Raw genomic sequence first — 22,204 nt, 5'->3', positions numbered from 1 at the left:
CTGCACCCAATGGGAACTGCCAGGCCAGGTCCTCCGACTGGAAACAAGCATCCAGTTTCAGGCTTTCAGCCCCAATCAGCCACTCATCCAGATCCAACACTGACTGGGGGTGGGGAAGTGTGTATGAAAAGTTCCAACGCTCTGTCCATCACCTCTTTGTGTTTGCTTCGTCTTACATGACAAGAGTCCTTGGTTACGAATTAACTAAGGAGTGCCGCCCCTCAGTCTAGAAAAATGCGTGCAGTTGCAACCTAATCTGCTCACGAAGCTACAATTTTTGCTTGGCTTTTTAAAATTTAAAAGAATTTATATTCCGGACTATGCTCAACATATTAAAGCATTCTAGGCCTAGGTATTTCCAGATTTTTTTTAGCATCCTACTGATGACTGCATACACAGATCCGGAGATAGTCCCAATCAGATCAGATTTGCCTGAAATGCAACACTTACATACATTTCTCAACACAATTAAATCTAGAGTTTGGATTTACCCAGATCACATTTAATGTAGGTGATACTGTTGCCATTGCATACAAGTTGCATTTATAGTCCCAGGAGGAAATGTGTTTGGCATCAGTTGAAAAAATACACAGCAATCCAGATGGTGATCCTCAAATAACTCTCGTGCCTGCCTTAGAGGCTGCCACAAAAGCGTTCCAAATTCGAAAGCCCTTCACGCTTGGATTCAATGGGCTACATCCTTAAAAGCAGTTTGCAGAAATTGTAAAGGGTTGAAAACCACGTTCACAATGAGCACATTCATCTGGTATCTTCCACTTGATTAATATCAGTGTATTATCTAGTGACGGTTCAGTGCAAACTGCTACAAGTTCTAAACCGCAATACTTCGCAGCTTGCAGTGGGTTCGGGCTCTATGTCGAATGGCATATTTCATTTATCACTATCTCTAGGAGACTAGTGGACACAACTGGCTGAACTGAAAGCACTGCTTCTCACGCTTGAAAATAAGAATCTAGAGTTCCCCACTTTTTACTTTACATTTTGGGCAACAGAATGACTTCAAGGATTTCCAAGGTAACTCAATCAAGCATAAACTGCTTTGTGTTAGGCTGGCAGATTCGAACGATAAATTGTCAAACACGTCATCCATAAATTGAGACCGCAATTGTGTGGGAGCAATCACATTAAGGAACTCTGGCTGATGAGGCAGCCAAATCTGCAGTAGACATGTAGAATAGCAGCAGTGACACGCTCAAAAACCAATGTTAATATATTGGCTGCTGTCCATGCTCCACCAGGCCAGCACCACTAGTTTTCCATCTAAATATTCATACTCCCTGAATGAACATAAAGTACCTTGTCTTACAATTCCTGATGTTGGTGATCCGCATGATACCCAATCTTGACCAGTCTTATTGCCATGAATGAAGGTGTGGATTTCACACGTGGGAGCGGCTGCCACGATCTCCCTTTTACATTATTGATGGAACAGTTTATACCAGCAACCCCAGAAGTCTGTTGTGTGACTGGTCAGAAAATTAAAAGTCGTCTCTTCCAACACATGCAAATTTATTTGTATCCTTTCAGCTGGATCTGGCTTAAACATTGCAGACCTTTGGTTTCAGATACAGCTTTCAAATGTCTTGGTTGCAGTGGATTCTTGCTCCATGTTTATCTGGGTTTGGCCACAGTACTCTGACGCTCAAACTGTTAAAGACTTGAAAGTCTTCATCTGGAGGTAGGACTGTTGCATTCCACTCAAGCTATGGGCAATTCAGGTGTGGAATCCAATAGGGTACAGAGCGTGGTGGTTAAATCACCACTGTGGGGTGATATGGGGGGGGAGGGGGCGGATGGTAAACGAACATTAAACCCCATACAAAATGCTATTTTCTATCAGGATGTATGTTCCAGACCTTGATCTAGACAGTACAACCTTCGGTGCAGATAACCACTATGCAGTATCTACTAAAGTGCTGCAATGCTTTGGCTCCAAAACTTTTCCTAGAACAATCATCCCTATTTTTTAATTTGGATGAAGTACTTTATGCAGTTGACAGTATTAGTATGTCATACTGTATTTATAATTGACGGCTACAGAAGATGCACCTTACGCTATGCCACATTTAGAAAAAACATGAAGACTCCATTCACTGCAACCGAAAAACCCTTAGCAGTATAGATGCACAGCGTTCTTGTCCATCAACATTTCAATTCGAGTGCATGAAACATTTATAGATGACCCACTTGGAGCAGCTACATCTATGAGTTACAGTCACTGCCATTTACCCATTGCTGTGAACGTGCTAATAGAGTAGTTTTACAGGAGAGGAGTGAGACTCCACTGCTGGTCATTCCCTCGTTCATGAGCACGTTAAGTTCTATGGCACTTAATGTTTCAACACCTAATTTGACTTATTTAAGAGGAACTGCAAGCCCCGCAATTCTTAGCTTTTACTTGGAGGTACCGCAATAAAAGCATCTCCTGCTTAATTATTTGGAAGTACCGCAATGAAGGCATCTCCTGCTTAATAATCAACTCCATTGCGGGATGCAGGTGGGAGTCCCGTATATTGTATCAGTTTCTCAGTCTGTCACTAGCTGCAATATCGGCCTGTTTGCCCCGCCACATGTAGTTATGGATAGCACCCTTGGCCACCCAGTCCTACCTTGTAAGCACATTTCAATAAGCCAAGCATTGAACAAGTTGCTCACATCTACCCACGAGATGGGTATTTAGTCACCTGCAATTCTGTCTGTTAGACAAACCAGCTGTTTATGAACGCAAGCCTTGCCATATAGGTATGCACAGCAATGTAAGACATTGATAGAAAATTACAGCTTTATCAGCTATATACTTACACCCATCTGTGTATGCTATGGTACAGGGTCTGTACTAAACCTAGATCTTTTCTGTATAACCAGTTTGTGGGCAATACAACAGTCACTGAACTGGAATAGACATGCACAATTGTGCAGTTAAGTATAACAGTTTTAACAGCAGCTAGGTGATACCCACCCACAGATGGTTAACCCAAAAGTTAAACAAAATGCTATAATTGCAAGTCCTAATAAATACAAAATAAGGAATAGTTTAAAATCAGATGATCCCAAATTAGAGCAAGACACTATTTTTAAAGTAAGTTTATTGTTCTATTTACATGGGAACAGTATTCATTTGAAAGTCTAAGCAGTTGTGCCAAAAGCTATCACAACCGACATACTTTGACTCACCCACGATAAAGTTGATATTTTATATGTGGTAGCTCCACATTAAGATTCGTAGGACTCCAGTGATGCGTACTAAACTCAATTGGCAGAAGCCACCAGACACAATTAGCACTTTTGCTGCCATTCAAGAAATGTATACAATACCATCCATTCAGAGCATGCAACATAAGATTTTAAAGTAGAAGGTAAGAAAAAGTATTTTTATTGTTTTGATCTTCCAATATCCGAGGACCAGACTGAATACTTTCAAGCAATAAAAAAACATTCAAGTTATGGTACAATAGTTACTGTAGCATTTACAGTGTACTGTAAAAAATAAACGTGCACAATGTGGTAGAACAGAAATTAACAAAGCACCAACCTACACAAATATGCAGAATGATAACAGCAATGTACATTTGGAACTTCATAAACTGCAAAGCCATCTATTCGCTAGCCAATGTTCACGTTACAAAATAAAGGTGCTGCCCACAACTGCAACCCTAACTTAGGGCCAAATTGAGGATTCTTCAGAACTCATTCTTCAATAACGACCTGAAAGAAATTGAACACCAGTTAGATATGCAAATAAAAAAGTGCTTCCTGCACAATCAGTTTGCTTCCTATGAAGATTGGTAGTGCTTTAAATTTGCTGCCACATAGCGATTTTTTTTATCTACATCTAGAGCTAGCAACACAGATGGAATGCTGGTCAAGCATCCATTCACAGATCTCTATTCAATCCATACTTTTTGCCTGCCATTTTGTGCTGGACTGTTCACCTTGGTGAGCAGGGGCAAGACAGATTTGAATCATGGCCAGGTCCAATCTGGTGAGCAAAAACAGATTAATTTAGGCCCAGATCTGTAATGGGCGAGTGACATTGTTCTGCATTCCATCCATCATTTTTTCTTGCATTTAGATGCAACTAGCTTAGACAGTTTGAACTTAAAAACATTTTTAACTAGATCTAGAAAGATTTGCTGCCTAGAATAATCAAACTTCCGACAGCATTATGGTTCTGTTAATATATTCAAACATTCTAGGCTTGAAAATCTAAATTCTATACAGCCAGACAATGCACTCCCAATGCTCGCCAGCTTGGGACCTAAAAGAAGTTAATCACGACCAGCAATGAACATGGCTGTGAAGGATTTGTGTTTTCAACGGGCCATAAAAATAGGGAGTCAACAAATGTAAGCTGAAAACGTCCATTACTGTAAAGTTTCCTGTATGAGCTGACACCAGAACTAGCACATTTCAAGCAACCCATTCACTCAGATTACATTACAATAAAAGGGTGAGCAAGAACATTCTTACACGAAGACAACATATTGTATTAAGGCTAGTTTCAATTCACAAACATTTCTCCTGAAACAAGTAGGTTTACCAGTAGGAGACTATTCCCTCACACCCCCCCCCCCAAAAAAAACCTCCTCAATCTGACCCTAAAGGCTATGAACTGCAAGTCCTACTAGTGGTCTCTGGGGAGTCTACGTTCAAAGTAATCAATGAGTATTGTATTGCAATGGTCCAACATAATTCAACTTACGAGGCGAATATGATCGGGACCTTGAACGGGATCTGTAGCCGCCTCTGCTGTAGTAAGGGGAGGGAGATCGCCTCCTGCTAAAAAGGAAAGTGAAGTCATTCCTCAAATAAAAATCTTAAATGTATTGGCTTAACTGTCAAAAACCAGCAGCAACACGCTACTTACCCATTGCACATCTTTAAAAATGCATTACAAATAAACCAAGAGGAGAAAATGTAGGTTTTGAAACGAGTTGCACAAGTTGCCTCTACAGCCTGTTAAGGTATTGAATAGAGTGGGAATTACAAAAGTTAGAGGGGAATAAGTAATGATTTTAAGGCACGAAAGCACATTGAACGAATGCAGAAAAAAGGAAGGTATTCCGAGACGTACAATCTGAGAGGTGTCTTAGTTAAGCAGGACTTGAGGATAGGTTTACAAAAGCGTTAGTATTAATTTACCAGAGATGGGGAAAGTAGTGAAATCAGGGAAACATGGGGCAAACGTGAGAACGACTTGGGCAAGGCGTGATGTGATGGAAGGTGTTGTGGGCAAGGGAGTGAGGTTTAAAGGGATGGGACAAGGGGTCAGGAGCCAATTGAGACCCGTTTCATGCTACTTACCTATATATCAATTCAAAACTATACCAAAGCAAACATTTGCCTCGAAATTAACCCTCCATTCTAAAGTCTACATAGAATAAAGCCTCACTAGACAATACCTTTAAGTCGTCAAGGTGCGTTGCATGGTCTGAAATAAGCTGCAGCATTAACTAGCAAGAAGAGTTTAGGTGTACAATTTGTCGATTGAAAAATGCCCCAAATTGATTCCCTGCTAGGATAAAAACTAAGAAAATCTGCTGAACTAAATAAAAACATTTGTCAACCTGTACATCTAACCAGGAGTCATTTCCAACAATGAATTGAAGGTTTGAATCAGATACTAGATTAATTCAAGATAAACATGGGCTGTTTTTTGCGTTGGCAAAGAACAGTTTTGCTTTAGAAACGCAAGCCTTACAAGGATAAACTTAATCCACAACTTTCAGCAACCACCTGCATGCTTTAATAGCCAGACGGAAAACGCTAAAAAGTACAAGTAAGGCAACAACCACGTATGGTAGATCTGCTTTTGGACTAGTGATCAAGAAATGCTCCTTGCCAACACTAAGTGGGAGCGAAACAAATGCAACTCCAACCTTCAATCCATTACCCTGTGTTGTCAACACAAGCATGGATTCAAAAATACAACCAGTTTATACCCCATCAAAAGAGTGGAATGCAAAGAGGGTTGTAAGCCACGCTTGATTTCACATAATTATCCCATTTTTGTAGCAATACCAAATCAAAAGGACTGCTTGCTATCTTGGCAACCATAAATAGTAAAACTTTTATAAAAAATGGACCAGTCCAAGTCTATTTAACGTTTCTGGTTACTTCATTCTACAAGTATGTTGGGACAAATTAAACTACATTAGCGTCACTCCATAATATGGGTTTACAACATTCGCAACACTGAAAAGTAGCCAGAGAGCTCTAGTAATACTTCCTGCCAGTCTCTAGCCTGGCAACCCCCAACCTCAAGTTAAGGTCAGTTTGTAGCCATTACAATTTCGATTGTCTGTGTACGATTGCCTAGGCAGCCACTGTCAATTGCAAGTAGTAAATACTTTTGTTCCCACTAGATCGAAAATGTGACCAATTACTATAATCAAGCAATTCTGCTTAAGACAATAGGTCTACATCTGACAATAAGATCAAACAATTGCTATGGAGTACAGGAAAAACAAATTGCACAGATCATTCTAATGAATAATCAAAGGTGAGCAGTTACTGTCCTCAAATCAGTATAGGGAATAGCATGGAGATAAGCAGCATTTGCCAAGTAATGATTAAGTTCTGTGACGGTCACTTACAAAAATTACATTTCACCATTACACCAACATTTAATGCACTGCATTCCCAGCCTTTAAATCAGCATAACTGGTCTGCACCCAAGCAAAGCTAAACCACCCCCAAGCAAATTAAGGACAAGAACCAAACTTTGCTCATTGGCACAACGAGTCCCAGGTCTTCATCTAAACCATAATCTGCTCCACAAGAGAAGATTTTTTAAAGTGGGCCCTAGCCAAGCGGACAACCGCTACTATTTTGTTGAAACCACGTTCAATGCTATCTTCAAACCAACACCTTGCCTAGCATACCTGTAATACTGATCTCTGTCTTGGCCACCTCGCCACCCTCCTCCGCCTCCTCTGTAAACACACAAGCAAAGTAAGGTTTAATTTTTACATTGATACTTTGAATATAAAGGAAACAATTAAAACGTAATTCACAGCATCAAATATAAGACTTGCAGTGCCATTTTCCTTCAAAGTTGATGTGAACAAGTTGCAAGAGGCCAGACAAATCAAACTAGATACAGCATCCCAAGAAAATAAGGCGTCAATATAATAGGCAGAACACATCGCTGAACCAAACCACGTCATGTGCATCATTGAAACCATGCTAGCTTATACTGCACCCGCAACTACACGAAGGTGGCCCCAAATGGAATTTGACCATACATTATAGTTACTCCCATAGAAAGCAGAGCTTCTACAGGAAAAAAATAGCTCAGAAACCGGCCACGTACAAACTTCAGTGGTATACTTCAGCTTTTTGCTCCATTTGGCTCTGAAGAATAGGAATAGCTCACCCAAACCTACCTACTTGAGTCGAGGTCACCATATGGTTGGAAACAGAGCACATCACATAATTAACTCAAGTCTGGAAATGAACCTCGCCAAGTGAGCAGCCATACGCTCAACGCCATAAATTTATCAAAACGGCTCATCTTGGTTCACGTAAACAACCTAAAAGCCTCAGAATCCACTTTGTAGGACCAATGCCTCCAATACCAAGTGAAATTTAGGACAACGATACCATGGAAGAAAAGATAGATTCCTGTCAAAAGTATCTACTTCCAATCCTCAAATTCCTGCAATGACCATGTTGTTAGCAATTGGAAATTTTAATTGTATGTACTTGCACATCTTCGAGCTATTGACTGGGTAATAGGAGGATTCAATTAAAACATGCAACTAGAAAGATTTATTCAGCTCGAAAGCTAGTACAGAATATACAGACCTGAAAGCAGATACCATTAATTCCACATTTATTACGCCGCATGCCAAGCAAACAAGTACATAAATCCTTAATTCTGGAATCCAGCATGCACCGCATTAACTAGAGAAAAGAACCGCCGTAGCAGATCATTTGACACTCAAGAACGTGCTTCTTTCTGAAAAACGGCCGCAAAATCTTGCACCATGAAACCCCGCCCACAGTAATTTCACATTCAAAATACACGTATTGTTCTCCTTTAACCCAATAAAAAATGTACTGATCAAATGAAACGAACAGGTTTAGAAGAAGATTAGGTACCTTTCTGGCAAAAAAAAAAAAAAAGCAACACCACTTCCTGGGGTGCTCGACCAACCGGAATTCTACAGGAAGCCTACTAAAGCAGGGTATGATTTGGAACTGGCAAATGACTGGCCGATATCAAATAGTCCGTTCCGAGGCCGTACTACTTACTGCGAGTGCTTTCGGGCTATGATGAAGACTAATTTTTTACAAGGAGCAATACATCAGATAATCTACCATGACGGACTCGGAAAACGTGCGCCAGTGAGCAAGGTTGAGTTAAAAGGGTACTACTGTAGGGATGTTTAAGCCCCTCCATTTGTTCTGACCGTTACTGCCAACATTGCTACCGATAAGTACAATGCACATGAACACTTATGATACGAGCAATCGAAGAGACCTATGTATCCGTTTTGTAGAACACTAGTTCAGTAGGTGACAGTTGTAATCAGTTTAGTTAAAACATCTGCTTGATAATTTAAGCCCAGCTTCTTGATTCTGCAGCCCACCACTTCCGACTTCACTATAGCACTTGGGCATCCAATTTGATCAATGTACAGGCCAGGGATGACAGCATTGCTAGCTTTCAGCACGTTTGCCACCAAAACTATCCAAAAAGTCTTTGCACACCTGTATGATCTGCTGCTGCTGTAATATTCACGGTCATCATAGCCTCCTCGGTCATATCCACGGTCGTAGTAATCTCTACGACGATTACTGCCACTAAAAGCAAAGAGTCAAAGTGCATTAAACACATGTTAAACTTAAACGGTGCACATCGTGGTTACAGTTGGAACAATCAATTTGGAATTGAACATGAAATATACCCTTTAATGGTCTCACTTCAGTCACTGGTGACCAGTACAGATAATCTAATTAATATCTCAATAAAAATTAACATCGTGCTTACTACAAACTATGCTAATGTATTTGGCGGAGGTTATTTCCAATAAGTGTGATAGGATGCGGTCACTAGAACAGATTGAGTTGTGTTCCTAATAAGATCACAGAACTGCATTAGTGTAGAGTGCATTTTTGGTCTTGAAACCAAGATACGATACAATTAATGGTTTGATCCAAGACCAGTCAACACTATTAGTTATCAGGACTAAAAAGGGTCACCTCTAGCCGAAAATATACAGCGTGGTAAATTAGCGAGAATAGGCATAGAAGTTAGCACATTGATCAATGTATGCGACCAAGTTATTTCCGTTGATCGGTCAGACTGGAAGTTAACCTACCAACCCGAAAGTTATCCCCTTTTAAAGCACTTATTTGGAAGCCTAGTAGTATCACTTTAAACTGTAGTAGTAACTTGAGCTGCTAAGCTAAATATTAAGTTAAGTGTAATTTGTGCAGTGAATGTACGGCAAATCTATGAGTAAGCAGAACACTTTCAGCATAATCCCAATGCCCTTGGTTATAGAGTAAAAGCTAGTCTATAAACCAGTTTTGTGCAATGAAGCATTTCCCCAGCACGGATACCTCAGGTAAAAAAAAAAATGGTTGGCGTCAATTTAGCAACACGCAAGATTAACCTAAAGTGTGTCAACTAGTTGAGTTACACCCAACAGTATTTGTGTTCGTTAATTGAGCTATTGCCGTGGTTCCCAAACTGTGCGCCGCAATGAGGTGCCAGGGGCGCCGCGCACAGTCTAGGGTGACCAACCGTCCGTAAATTTTAATTTTGGCCATCACAGGGAGCAGGGCTGCTCCCTGTGAGGGCCCCACACCCCCTGATGGAGCCGCCTCGCACTCCTCCTGGGGCACGAGAGCAGCCCCTCCCGCCCATTGAAATTCTGTATGGGGCTGATTGCCACTTACAGAATGACAATGGGGCAGTCTGGAATGTGGCTGTAGAGGCCTCCTCCTTGCTCAGGATACAGCGGGGCATTCTGTTAGAAAAAAAAGTAAAACGCCCAAGCTCATTTAAAGAAGCATGAAAAACAAGTTATTTTACGGAACTAGCAACCATTGACAAAGCCAATAGTCCTGGCTTGTTGGTGTAATGATACTTGCTGTATTATATATCTGGATGCAATGACAGAATCATAATACAAGTCAGGCACAACACTATGCTAAGCGCAGATTTAACCTAGGTGTTTTAAACTACGCTCTTAATTACATCCAGAGACCCCCCAGTTTGACACCACTTAAAGCCCTGGAAACACCACCATGTTACAGTCAACTCACATCCTGGTACTGTGCATCATGTGTGACTCATGACTTCTACGTTTTCAGTCTGCCTATGTGCAGGAGTATAGTGACCCCCCCCTTGCTCTAGCTCATTCTTGATAGGCCTCTTCTGTTTGCAACTCTGCAGACAAAGGCTCAGCTCATGTGAAAAGTTGGGTGAGTAAATAAGTGAAGGAATGTCTGACTGAAAGGAATGAAAGGGGGATGATAGATAATGAAAGGATGGATGAGCGAATGATTGGAAGCATGGATGAGAGAAAAGGTAAATAGATGGATGTATGGGTGGATGTATGGGTGGAAGGGTGTGTGACAGGATGGATGAGTGAAAGGGCAGCTGATGAGCGAATACATTGGTGGATGGGTGTGTGGATGGATGAAAGGGTAGATGATGGGCAAGTGGATGGATGAATTGATGAGTGAAAGGGTGGATGCAAGGATTGGTGAGTGAAAGGGGGTTTTATGGACAGAGGGATGGATAGATGAGTGAAGTCAAAGGAGATTAATAATTCAAGCATTCCAACCATTATAATACCTTTGTTGCGTCCCAATTACTTCAAGGAAGACAACAGGAAGTACATACCCCCCACCCACCGGTAAAAAAAAAAAATGGTGGGGAGCCATGGCCAACTGCCGGTTAGGTCAAGGGAGCCACAGGTCAAAAAAGTTTGGGAACCACTGAGCTAGTGTAACTAAACGCCTGTTTTAACCGGGATACTAATGTACTGGTGTAGCAAGCACAATTCTATGCTAAGTTTGGTCCTTGTGAATAACGTAGCCAGAACCAACTTCCTCTCGTTGGAACAAGTACCCAGCACATGTTCACTTTAGTCTGTTCGTAGACTTAAAATAGCCAATAAATGAAAGTTTTAGCTAGGGGGACAAGCCAGAAATAGGTGATTCCAATTGTACAGTGACAATCAATGGCCTCATTAGCTCAAAGATAAGTAAATGCTTGCAAAACCAGACAAACCAAAATTGTAACAAAAAAGCGTCATACTACTTTCAGTAAAGCAGACATTTCGTTTTACAAATGCAAACTTTAAGAAAATGCTTCAATACTTACTAGGTAGGCCTGCCCATGTAGATGCCAGGTGTTGGAGTGTGAGGCCTTTTTGTAATCGAGAAATCTACTCGAATTCTGCGCCCATCAAGTTCCATGCCGTTGGCGCGCTCTTTTGCCTGTAAAAGAGCCAGAGCGTCACTTCAATTACTAATTCTGTGAAGACCTTGCAACATACTAAATTCTCTAAAGTTTATAACGCACATGAAAGTCACTACTTTGTAGTTGCCAGGCTGTGGCAAACAAATACAAGGTTACTGGGGATTAGTAGTATCAAGTGATTAGCCTAGACTTAATGCAATCAAATAGTAAATATTCATGCTTCGAAGGCAGCAAAACGGAAATTGTTCTTGAATGTAACATACCTCTTTGGCATCTTCGACGTTTTCGAAATACACAAATGAAAATCCTCTTGATCGTCGCGATTGTTGGTCATAAACAATTGACACGTCAGAAAGTGGACCATACTTTGAAAAAACTTCCCTCAGGTCTCGCTCAGTGGTATATAAAGACAAGCCAAACACCCCCAAGCAACAGTTGGGGTCGGGATTTGCCTGTAAAATAAATTCAAAGATTTGACAACGACATTAAGAAATGTGTGCCAATTTACTATAGGGGCGAACCTCCCTCCCCAAAGCGCGCATATAGAACCGCAAACTACTGGTCTTACTGAGATTTTGCATGCCTTTTTAAAGTGAAAACTTTCGCCAAGCTTGATAAATGAAATATTCTGGATATATGGGTGCAAACAGTAGTACACTGAAGTCGCAATATCCGTTACAAGTAAATCAACCACTTGCTTTAAGACCATATGCAATGGTTAAACTTCAATGAATACAATGATCATTCCCCTTGAGGCTCCTTACCCGATCTACAGAGGAATCACCACTTCTTTTTTCACCCCTGGAAGCAGATTTTGAAGTCCTTTGTGTCTAAGGAGAGGGTTAAATGACATCATTTAACCAACAAAGAAAGCTTTAATCGACTATATGCACTGATGTAGAAAGTTATAAAGGTGATCCACACAAATAAATAAGAAGCATCAATGGAAAGAAAAGATTGTTAAAAAGATAGGCAAAGGGTTTTGCATACAACATTGCCTATTACAGGGAGACAGTACAGAGCAGAAAACTAGTATAGAGTGGGAAGAGTGGGAAAAAAAAGTTATGTACAGCCGCCCTCCACTACGTGACATGAATATTGTAATGCAATTATATTGATCATTTATTCAACACATCCTCTGAACCTTTGTTCTGTGGGGCCTGGTCTCTTCGGGTGGATTATGGGGCAAAACCTTCCAAAGAGGGACCTGAATGGCTCAAATACATTGCGTTTACTAATTAGGTTGGCTGCTACACGGTTGTCAGCTGTCTGGTTTCGAACCTGGTGGTTGTATGGCATTACAGATCCACATTTTATCCAATGTGTGTGAAAAACGATTAGCATAATCAGCATTAACAGTATGGTACTGGATATACCGCTCAAGTACGAACACCCCTGGCCAAGACTGTAAAACTGCAAGTGGGAATGTTTGCGCTTAAAGGACACTGCTTGAGAGCTCTCTGCTGCCTTTGTACAACGAAGCCATGTGATCTGTACCACCTCTAAAACGTTAAGTGGCTTTAGACCTACTACTCTTTAGAATCCTGCATTTATTGACCTCCATTTTAACTACACTTCTGAACGCACCCCCGCTTTCCTTCTATGTCCTGCATGACTTGAGTTTAGAGCTAGATATGACATTGATGTATACACAACAGTAGCTATTAATTCAAAAATGCATTTCTTTCTCACAAAGACTCTGCAAAAGACCACACCCAAGTAACTAATACACGATAAAGAAGCTTGATTAAATGCATAGGATGGTTCTCTATAGCATGCAAGGCTAAACCCAAAAAACCAATGGAGTGACCACTAGTCAAGTGGCATGCTACTTGCCATAAGTCAATTCAACGCCTTGTCTGGGGTAGTAAGAGCCATATAAATAAAGTTTAATTCAGTTACGGATGTACACACTTCGAAACAGTATTTCTAGTCCTAAAGTCCACCACAATTTGAGAAGGCACCAACTACAATGACTAGAGTAGTCACAACTGATGTACTATTCCAGATCTTATGCAGTTACGTAAAATCCCAAGTTGTGTACAAAAGGAGAAATTTACTCTACACACAAGGCCACTGGAATACGAATATATGATTATACCACGATTTCAATTACCACGCATGGCTTTACCACGTGAATTTTACATCGCAAGTGGCTTTACCACGCTGGTATTTACAACGTAGGATTTTACTACGCCTAGAAACGTCTTACCTGCACGTCTTTCTCTACGAGCCCTTACTTCCATCCTCCATTGAAACAAGCGTCAAAACACGTATACCAAAATAAAAAAAGGACTGCTTTTTTGACGTACACGGCACGTCTTTGGGGGAGGCTCTTTCCTTTTTCTTTTAAATTTATGTTCGTTTTTTTTTTTAAGTAACCTGCTTGTTATTTTTGGGGGGGGGAGACCCCCCCCAGCCCCCCTCCGAGCCCCCCCCCCCTCTGCCCCCCAAGCCCACGCAGAACGACTTGAAGGAATACCACGTCTCCCCCCCAGCCCGTGGTAAAGACGTCGTGGAAGGCACCCTGCGTGGAAGGCACCCTGCGTGGTAAGTGTCACGTGGTAAACGTTAGTAGTTGTAATGCCTTCGTGGTAAATGATGTTTCCCCAGTACATAGATCAAGTCTCCAATTAAAATCTGACTTCCAGTGTTACCGGAACCACCATAAACAAGTCGGGTGTATAAGGCGCTAGGCTAGCATTACACGCCGATGCCACCTTGGATATGGCAAGTACCTTAAAGGCAACCAGGATAAACATTTTGCATCTATGTTTTTGTAGACTAAATCTAGTACAAACTTACTCTGCTCCCAGCGTGGCGCCTGCGGCTGGACATTGGAGAGTGGCTGTGACTGCTGCGACGCCGCCTATATTCCCGGCTGTACGATCTGCTTCTGGATCTTCGGTGTGAGCGAGACCGAGTGCGTGATCTTGTGTAGTGTCGCCGCGACCTTGACCTAGATCTAAAAGATGGACAGAAAGAACTAAACTGATATTCTATGTAAAGCGCACATCTATGCACACAGAGTAACATAGCAAGCCACTAGTATAATCCACCACTAGAGCATGGGCTTATCTGCACAGAATATAACACAGCTGGTTTTAGCGGTGGGAGACAATGTAACACTAGCAACTAAGTTAATTTGAGGCATTCTTCCATATGGAAAGTTACTTACAGCAGGGCTTCTGACTTTGCCATTTTGCCTAAGTACGATATCCTGCAGTTACACTGGCTTATTTTCCTAACGGGAAAATCACACTATGCCAAAAGCCCTCGGAGTTAAGCCACATTGCAAGTTTAAACGTAACAAGCATTCAGCTTAAGACAATCAACAAGCGACCTACTGAAATGAAGATGACCCTAATAGACGTGATTTAAAATAGCTAAACTTAGGATCTTCAGCGCCTACCCCTACGGGTGACAGGGCGCGCTTTACAAACAGCCATGGCAGGGCGCACGTCCAGCTTTAAGGCCCAACGGAACCGGATCTAAACCGCTATACATCACATCGATAAACTATTAAACTACCTTCCTTCACTCAACCCGATACAACAAAAATATAGGAGACCAATATAAACCGTTCTTATTTCCAGCACTTACCTAGAGTCTGATCTTGACCTGGACTTGCTTCTGGAGCGCCTCGATCCGTCCTTAGACCTAGGGGAGTGGCTTGCAGATTTACCAGAACGCCGTGCACTTGCGCTCCTAGAAGCGGAACGAGATACCTACGTACGCAGACATTGAAAGTGTAAACGTACATAGCTATACAACAAGAACTATAACTAGGTGCTTAATTTATAGCAAGCTGCAGTGAAATAAATGCCGATTTATTTTGAACTTCATTTATTTATGAGCAGTTTCAATTATAACTGCCTGAATTTATTAAGCCTGTTAAGTTACCCTGTATATAGATTCTCTTAAAAAGATGATGCATGCATATGTTCAGCATAGTATACAGGGACACAGAAACATACTAATAATTACTTAGCGTAGTGCTTTCTGATTCCAGATTACTTCTTATCTTAACTTCATTTCTATTTCTTTTCTTCATTCTTCCGTTTCAAATTCTGACTTCTTGTCATCTTCCCCACTTCACACAAATTTCTTAATATTCTATAAGAGGGACTTCTGGTTTGAAAATTAGCATGCATTCTTTTTTTCAAATTTCGGCTTCACTTATTTCTGAGCTTCAAATAATTCTCATTTATAAAACTTGTCAAATGACTTCTTCTGCATTTTCCTTCTTCAATAATAACCTTAATAGAAAAAAACAGGATGAAGAAAGTTTAAAAACTCAGGGATAAAAATAAGCGCCAAGCTCGGAACTAAAACGACTAGTCCATGGCTTCAGGCAGCTCCCCTCCTATTGCACAGTTCCACAGAAAGCGAATGCAATGTCTGTCGACTTTAACAAACTTCAGAAACAGTCGCCCCGAAAACCCACATCCCCAAAATAACTGAAAACGCCAACAGCCATTCTTAGGGATTATAAACAGCGATTCCATTACACCCTGGTGGCAACTATGAAAGCGGGCAAGCGGTAAGACCCCAAATGTCTTCAATCGTATGCTTCCTCAGGAGGAGCGGCGTTGTTAATAAGGCAATGTTCATTTTTCATTGTGCTGAAAATACGCAACCGTGCTTCTCATCCAAACATTCAGAGTAAATTGCGCATGCCCCCATTTCTTTTTTCTGTAACGTTCGTGTGATTATTAGGCAATACTTCAAGTGATTATGTTCTGCAGAGATGATGTTCGGCAACTTAAAAAACAAGCAAATTAAATGAATTCAGTTAGAACAGTTTGAGCAAATCAATTACAACCCATAGCCAGCTATTCGCATTTGAACAGCAGTTTTGGTGTAAACAACTTGAATTACGACAGTTAATAAAATGTCCACATGTCCCACTTAAAATTAAGAGCGAAGACCAACTAGTAATACCCCCAAAAATTTAGATTCGTATACGAGGAGTTGGCGGGTGATAATTTTGTATCAGTATGGTAGAAGAGACGTTTTAAGTATACTCCGCCTAATTACCGTTACCCAGCAACAATGTTAGTGTAACGAGCGCCATTTTAAAGAAAGTTACACTGCAGCATAGCACGTAAGCTAATGCAAATCATACTGAATGAACTCTCTAGCTGTCCAAAACGTAACGCTGGTAACAGGTCAATAACGGCAATCACACCACATTCACCAACTGGAATGACCATTACTTTGTCTAAGCCATATTAAACATGTAGCAAATATTGCAGCCAACTTATTTAGAGGGCCAAGGTCCCTCTTGTGCAAAGCGCATTAGATGCAGGAAAAACCCCTGACGCCCACAAGCACCATTTTGATGATCACGTTGCCCCTTCCAGTCAGACCCCAAGATGGCGCCAGGAAGTGACGTCTGACTACTCCGTTTCCTGCCCCCTTTCAGGGCGACCGCCATTTTATTTCTATAGTCGCAATTCACGGAGGCCCAGAACAATGAGCAGAGGCAACAAGGACCCTTAGGGGACAAAGCCAATGCAACGTAAATGTCCTGAACCGAAAAACTACCACCCTCTTATTCGATATCCTCACGTAAATCCTAACGGCAAAACCGGCCCCGCGTTAAGGCACAGCGGACACGTTTATAAACTAAGCATACATCACAGTAATAAACTATTAAAGCATATCACATTTATTAAAATGCATTCCATCAGGTAACAATGCACCCACGGCGCCCTTAACTCAGCCTGATACATGATATTTAGCCTCCAGACAAAAGATATCTGTTTAATACTGCTGTAGATGGAAATAAATCTTAAATTCTAGTAGTCATCAAAAGTCTTAAGTGCCCCCAAAGGGCAGAGCTCGAACATTTACCCGCTCGCCGTAAGCTTGCTCGCCGCTGTCGCTCATCTTCCCACACAGAGCACAAAATGGACCTCGTCCACTCTCAACGGCAGTCGCGCGCGCTCTGGTGGGCGGGTTAATCGTGTAAATATATATATAACCTAGTTGTCGTCATAAAAAGAGGACTACGTTACGTCACAAAGAAATACAACCTCTTAGCAGTAGAAAGAGACGAAGGTCTACAATTGTTTGATTTCATGTACGAAAAAATATTTTTTCTTACACGTCTGACTTGTTCTGCAGCACTTCCGTTTACAGCGCAGCAAACAAAGTAATATTGGATACCTGACAAATCGGATAGATAAATACCAGAAAAGACTGGGCGACCGTGAGTCTGTTGAGTGACTGAATGTCTTTTGCCTACACCACGGTGTTGAGCGCTTCTTCTCATAAGTCGTCGGCCATCTTAAAGAGACGCTCTTTTAGTTGCGTAGTATCACCCGTAGTTGCGTAGTATTTATTTAAAGTCCGTGACCTCTAAGGCACGTGAGAAACGAAGTTCCACGAGTATTGCTCTGTTTAATCAATTCCAGAGAGCTTTTAAATCCAAATACTGCCTCAAAATTTCGCAAAAAAGAGGAGTTAGAAGGACTTAAATAGATTGCGCTGTGTTAAAAGTACTTCTTATTTAGAGTCCCAGAGGTATTATTTTTTATTTTAACAACTTTTTTGAATTTTACAAATTAGATATTGGAGTGGGAATGCTTTTTGCATTGTTTTTGAGCGTGCTTCTGTTCCTGAGTTACTCAATTGCAAATATCTAGGGTATGTTGTGTTAAAAATCAACTCACAAAAGTGACTGCCAAGGGAGATTTAGACACCATCAGGGGTTAACTCCCCAATATACCACTATGAAGCACAACAGACTCCAGGGTCTATAGTGAAGGCAGAATAAAGAAGACTAAAAAGAAGATATACCTAGCCCAGATGGAGTCTTCACCACTGCTGCCAAGGTTTTATATTGCTATGTGTGACATTTTCCTATTTTCAATGTCATTATGAGTGACATTTCAATGACTACGAGTGACACTTTTCGCGAGCAAAATCAAGCAATGAAGAGAGGGAAATTTAATTTGAGCAACAAAAAAAATCCTACTGCAGCAAAGCACCTGGAGGTGCAGAGAAGTCTCAGGCATAGCCAACAGCTAGTGCGCTGTAGTGTTTATAATTTTACAAACGAGTCTCTCTCAACACTGAGACAGTTGTTTCCAAGTTCTTCAAGGAAAGACCCATTCAACTAAAGGCTGCTCAGCACAAATAAGTTAATATACAAAATAAACGTCCTGCTCTATTTTCCATCCACATGCTCAAATAATTAGTGTATTTTTAATGCACTTCAACTTCAGTTTGGCTTGCAGTCATGTACCACACGTATACATCCGGTATCAGCCGCCTCACAAACATGGGCACTACCTTTGAGAGACACCTACAAGCCTCTTGAAAACGCTTAATTTAATTTCCTATCATCAGGGGTGTAACACAGGCCCCCGCAGCCCACGCAGTGCGGGGGGGGCCCCGAAGCTCCAGGGGGCCCCCTCGTTACTGCTCTCTGTCCGGAGAGCTCTTAATTGAGCCCGGAGGGGGCCCCTCTACATACCTTGCAGGGAGGCCCCCACAATTTTCGTTACGCCAGTGCCTATCATCACCCAAGTAAAGCACAGTTGAGCTGTTGGCTCGCCAGAGTGAAGTGAAGTGAAAACTGACAGGGGCAGACAGGAGCACGCACCCCGGGAATTTTGGGCAAGGTTGCCTCAGGCCCTGTGAAGCACACACTTACTTGGTCACATCCAGTGGTTTAAATGGGAAAAAATAAGTGCAGGTACTCATTAAAATGAGCTAGAGTTCTAGTGAGTGGGCGGGGCTAGGGGCGAGGCTAAGGGCAAGACATAATGATACTTAACAAATTCCATAATAGTTGCAGCACACACCAAAACACATGATAAATGTGTTTATATAAACAAAGCAGGTTAACTCATTACACAAAATGAAAGAGAAATGCGATAATATGTTAACATTTCCTTTTTTTGCAATAGTTGCACCTTCCTAATGCCATACTGTTAATTGATGTTGTTTGCCACAATACTATATATTTTTTTTAGCACATGAGTAGGAAGAAACTGAAAACACCCCCACATCAAACCGAAGCTCTTATAGCAACAAGCAAATAAAGCAAATCATCATGACCCTCCCCAGAAGATCTCTCTTGTCTCTTCCATTGATCTATCCTTTCATCCTACCATTTACCTGCTGATGTCCACCATTTACCCTTTACATTCTGTTGTCTATTCAGTTTTCATCTATCATTCAGTTTTTCACCATTCCGTCTGTCCACCCTTCATATCCAAACCTATCCATCCATCCATCTTTAAACCTATCCATTCATCCTTTCACTCATCCATCTTTTTATCCACCCTTTCACTCATCCATCAATCCTTTCGCTCATCTATCCATCAACCCTTTCACTCCTTTATACCATCCACCCTTTCATTCCATCCACCCTTTCACTCAATCCCTCCTTTCACTCATCCATCATCCACCCTTTCATCCATCTTCCCTCCCTTTCATTCATCCATCCAATCTCTCACTTATCCACCCATCGTGCGCCCTTTTATCCAATCATTCACCCTCTTTCATCCATACACTCATCCATCCATTCACTCATCCATCCATTCACTCATCCATCCATCTATACATCCACCCTTGCTCACTCATCCATCCACTCACTCACTCACCCACCAACCCTCCCTACTATGTTATTCATGAACCTTTGTCGCCGCAGACATGAACACACAAAGTTCCACCCATTTTCTTTAAAATACCTCCTAAATGTAAATGTGGGATACTTGTAAAGCGCACTGTTACTCTACCCGAGTGTCCTGGCGCTGTAGATCGCTGGGGAACCCGTCCTGGTTTTCTCTGTGAGATGCTCCCTTTCTGGGTATCTCCAGGGTGAAACCAGGCATCCCCGGCGTCTGTGGGGGGCCATTGTAGAGATGAGGCAAGCTTAATGCCCAGAGTTACCGAGTGTGTTCCCTAGTTAGAGTAGGCACTGAGGCGAGAATTATCGAGTCCGTTGACCCTGGTCCAAGATCCTGCCGCGTCGGGAATTGAACCCTGGTCCCGGGCCGTTCTCTGCTTACAGGTCTGCCGCCTCTAACCAGTGAGCCACACCTCTCCACAAGAGTGTCTTGATTCTCTCTCTCTCGCTTTTTTCTTACAAAAAACAGGCATACAAATGCAGGCAAACACACAAACATAAGCAGACACACAAAAGCCTCTGGTATGTTAAAAGCCATGTTATAATCTTCACCAAGTCTTTTTTAATCTTCACTGCCAGGGGACTGCCATGATTCCTGTGTTTGCGCAAATGCATAGGATATTGTGAATGTGATTGACAGCACAGGGCCTGAACGGACTCCATAGTTGCCATGGTTTCAGATTGCTTATGTGTGACGTTTTCATATTTTCATTGTAATTATGAGTGACATTTCAACGACTATGAGTGACACTTTCCTGCGAGCAAAATTAAGCAATGACGAGGAGGGAATCATATAAATATCAGAAATTACACTCATTTGAGTTTAGCTGCTAATGTTTCAGATTGCTTATGTGTGGTGACATTTTCATAGATTCAGTGGATTTATGAGAGTCAGGCAACAACTAGATGGGTAACAGTAAGAGTGGCCCATTCTTGCGACCAAAGTCATGGAATGAAGTCAATGGAAATAGACAAATATCAGAAATCACACTCATTTAAGCAACAAGGAAGTCAAACTCTGTAGCAAGTGCTTTTGAAGCTATTGTTAATTTCTAAAAAAAAATTAGCACCCTCCACCAAACCTCAGCTTCAGTTGCGGTAAAACCACATGTAACAAAGGGATCTCTGTGACAAAACAGCAACTCACTGAGCTATCCACATACAATACAGTACAATACAATATGCTTTTTTGAAGGAGGCATATTAACCCTCTATGCTACTTTATGATGAGAGTGAAAACTGCCAGTAGAGAAAACTCTGACCTCTCTCCAGGGCAACAATAATCACATGACTTGGCAAGTCTAACTGTGCTGAGAAAATAAAGGGTGCTGCTTAGTAGTGTTACTGTCGAGCAGGGATGGTAAACACTTTGCACTACTAATAAATCACCAAACCTGCTAGTTTAGACAAAACATAGCACATTTTCAGCACAGATGGACAACTCTAGTGTGCCCATTTGCAAGGCCCTCTGCCATGCTGAAGCCCCCTAATCATTTCTGTAGCAAACATTTTAAATGTCGATCAGCAGCAGGAAATTATTAAATTATTATCTGACTTAGCTGAATCTCTTTACAGCAGTCAGAACGATCCACCGAGAGGAGCTTCTGGCCTGGCACTGCGTGGATCGCTAGCCTGTCTCTTCTTCAGAGTCACACAGCGGCCCTGCTGCGGTGTCTCATCAGAGAAAGCCTTCTATGTACAGACCAGGTAATTGAGGCATTTGACGTTAGGAAGGTAGGTGCATAAAGTAGTTATATTAGCTCTCAAGGAGCCTCTTCCATCGCATTGGCTGGACATTAACCCTCCGATCTAGAGAAATAACGAGAAGTGTGAGAATCCGCCAACCTTGCCCCTGATAAAAATGTATGTTTAACGTATTACCCTGCATTGACTTTTCACTACCTGAAGTGCGGCGCTTTGAAAATCACAGGCACACACTAGCAGGTAAAATAAATCTCCACCCTGCTCTGTCAAGCACAGCTTGACGGTGAGCACCGCACATTATTCAAATGAGCCCTGCCGAATAGCTCAGCAGGGCTCAGATCGGGGCTACAGAAGTGGCGCTTTGGCTGCCAGACAGTTCCAGTTAT

General features: G+C 41.7%; 1 protein-coding gene across 7 annotated transcripts; it reads right to left on the bottom strand.

The window, feature by feature from the left end:
• Positions 1-3,371: 3,371 nt before the first annotated feature.
• Positions 3,372-17,764, bottom strand: TRA2B (transformer 2 beta homolog). 7 transcript variants are annotated; one of them, XM_078680472.1, is made up of 11 exons: positions 17,327-17,461; positions 15,455-15,726; positions 15,071-15,195; positions 14,273-14,432; positions 12,232-12,297; positions 11,731-11,919; positions 11,369-11,484; positions 8,740-8,832; positions 6,906-6,956; positions 4,724-4,800; positions 3,372-3,726 (listed from the first exon to the last, which is right to left on the bottom strand). In XM_078680472.1, exons 4-11 carry the CDS (start codon positions 14,303-14,305, stop codon positions 3,716-3,718), a joined length of 636 nt encoding a protein of 211 aa, XP_078536598.1. In that variant the 5' UTR covers positions 14,306-14,432; positions 15,071-15,195; positions 15,455-15,726; positions 17,327-17,461; the 3' UTR covers positions 3,372-3,715. The 7 variants fall into 7 exon arrangements, with proteins under 7 accessions (XP_078536598.1, XP_078536599.1, XP_078536600.1 ...); XM_078680473.1 differs by having other exon boundaries at positions 15,455-15,598; positions 17,327-17,425; XM_078680474.1 differs by lacking the exons at positions 15,455-15,726; positions 17,327-17,461 and adding an exon at positions 17,666-17,764.
• Positions 17,765-22,204: the final 4,440 nt, after the last annotated feature.

This window comes from Lissotriton helveticus, chromosome 3_1, assembly GCF_964261635.1.
Source record: "Lissotriton helveticus chromosome 3_1, aLisHel1.1, whole genome shotgun sequence".
NCBI lineage: Eukaryota > Metazoa > Chordata > Amphibia > Caudata > Salamandridae > Lissotriton > Lissotriton helveticus.
The sequence above is the reverse complement of the archived record's forward strand: the minus strand, read 5'-3'. Positions and strand labels throughout refer to the sequence as shown.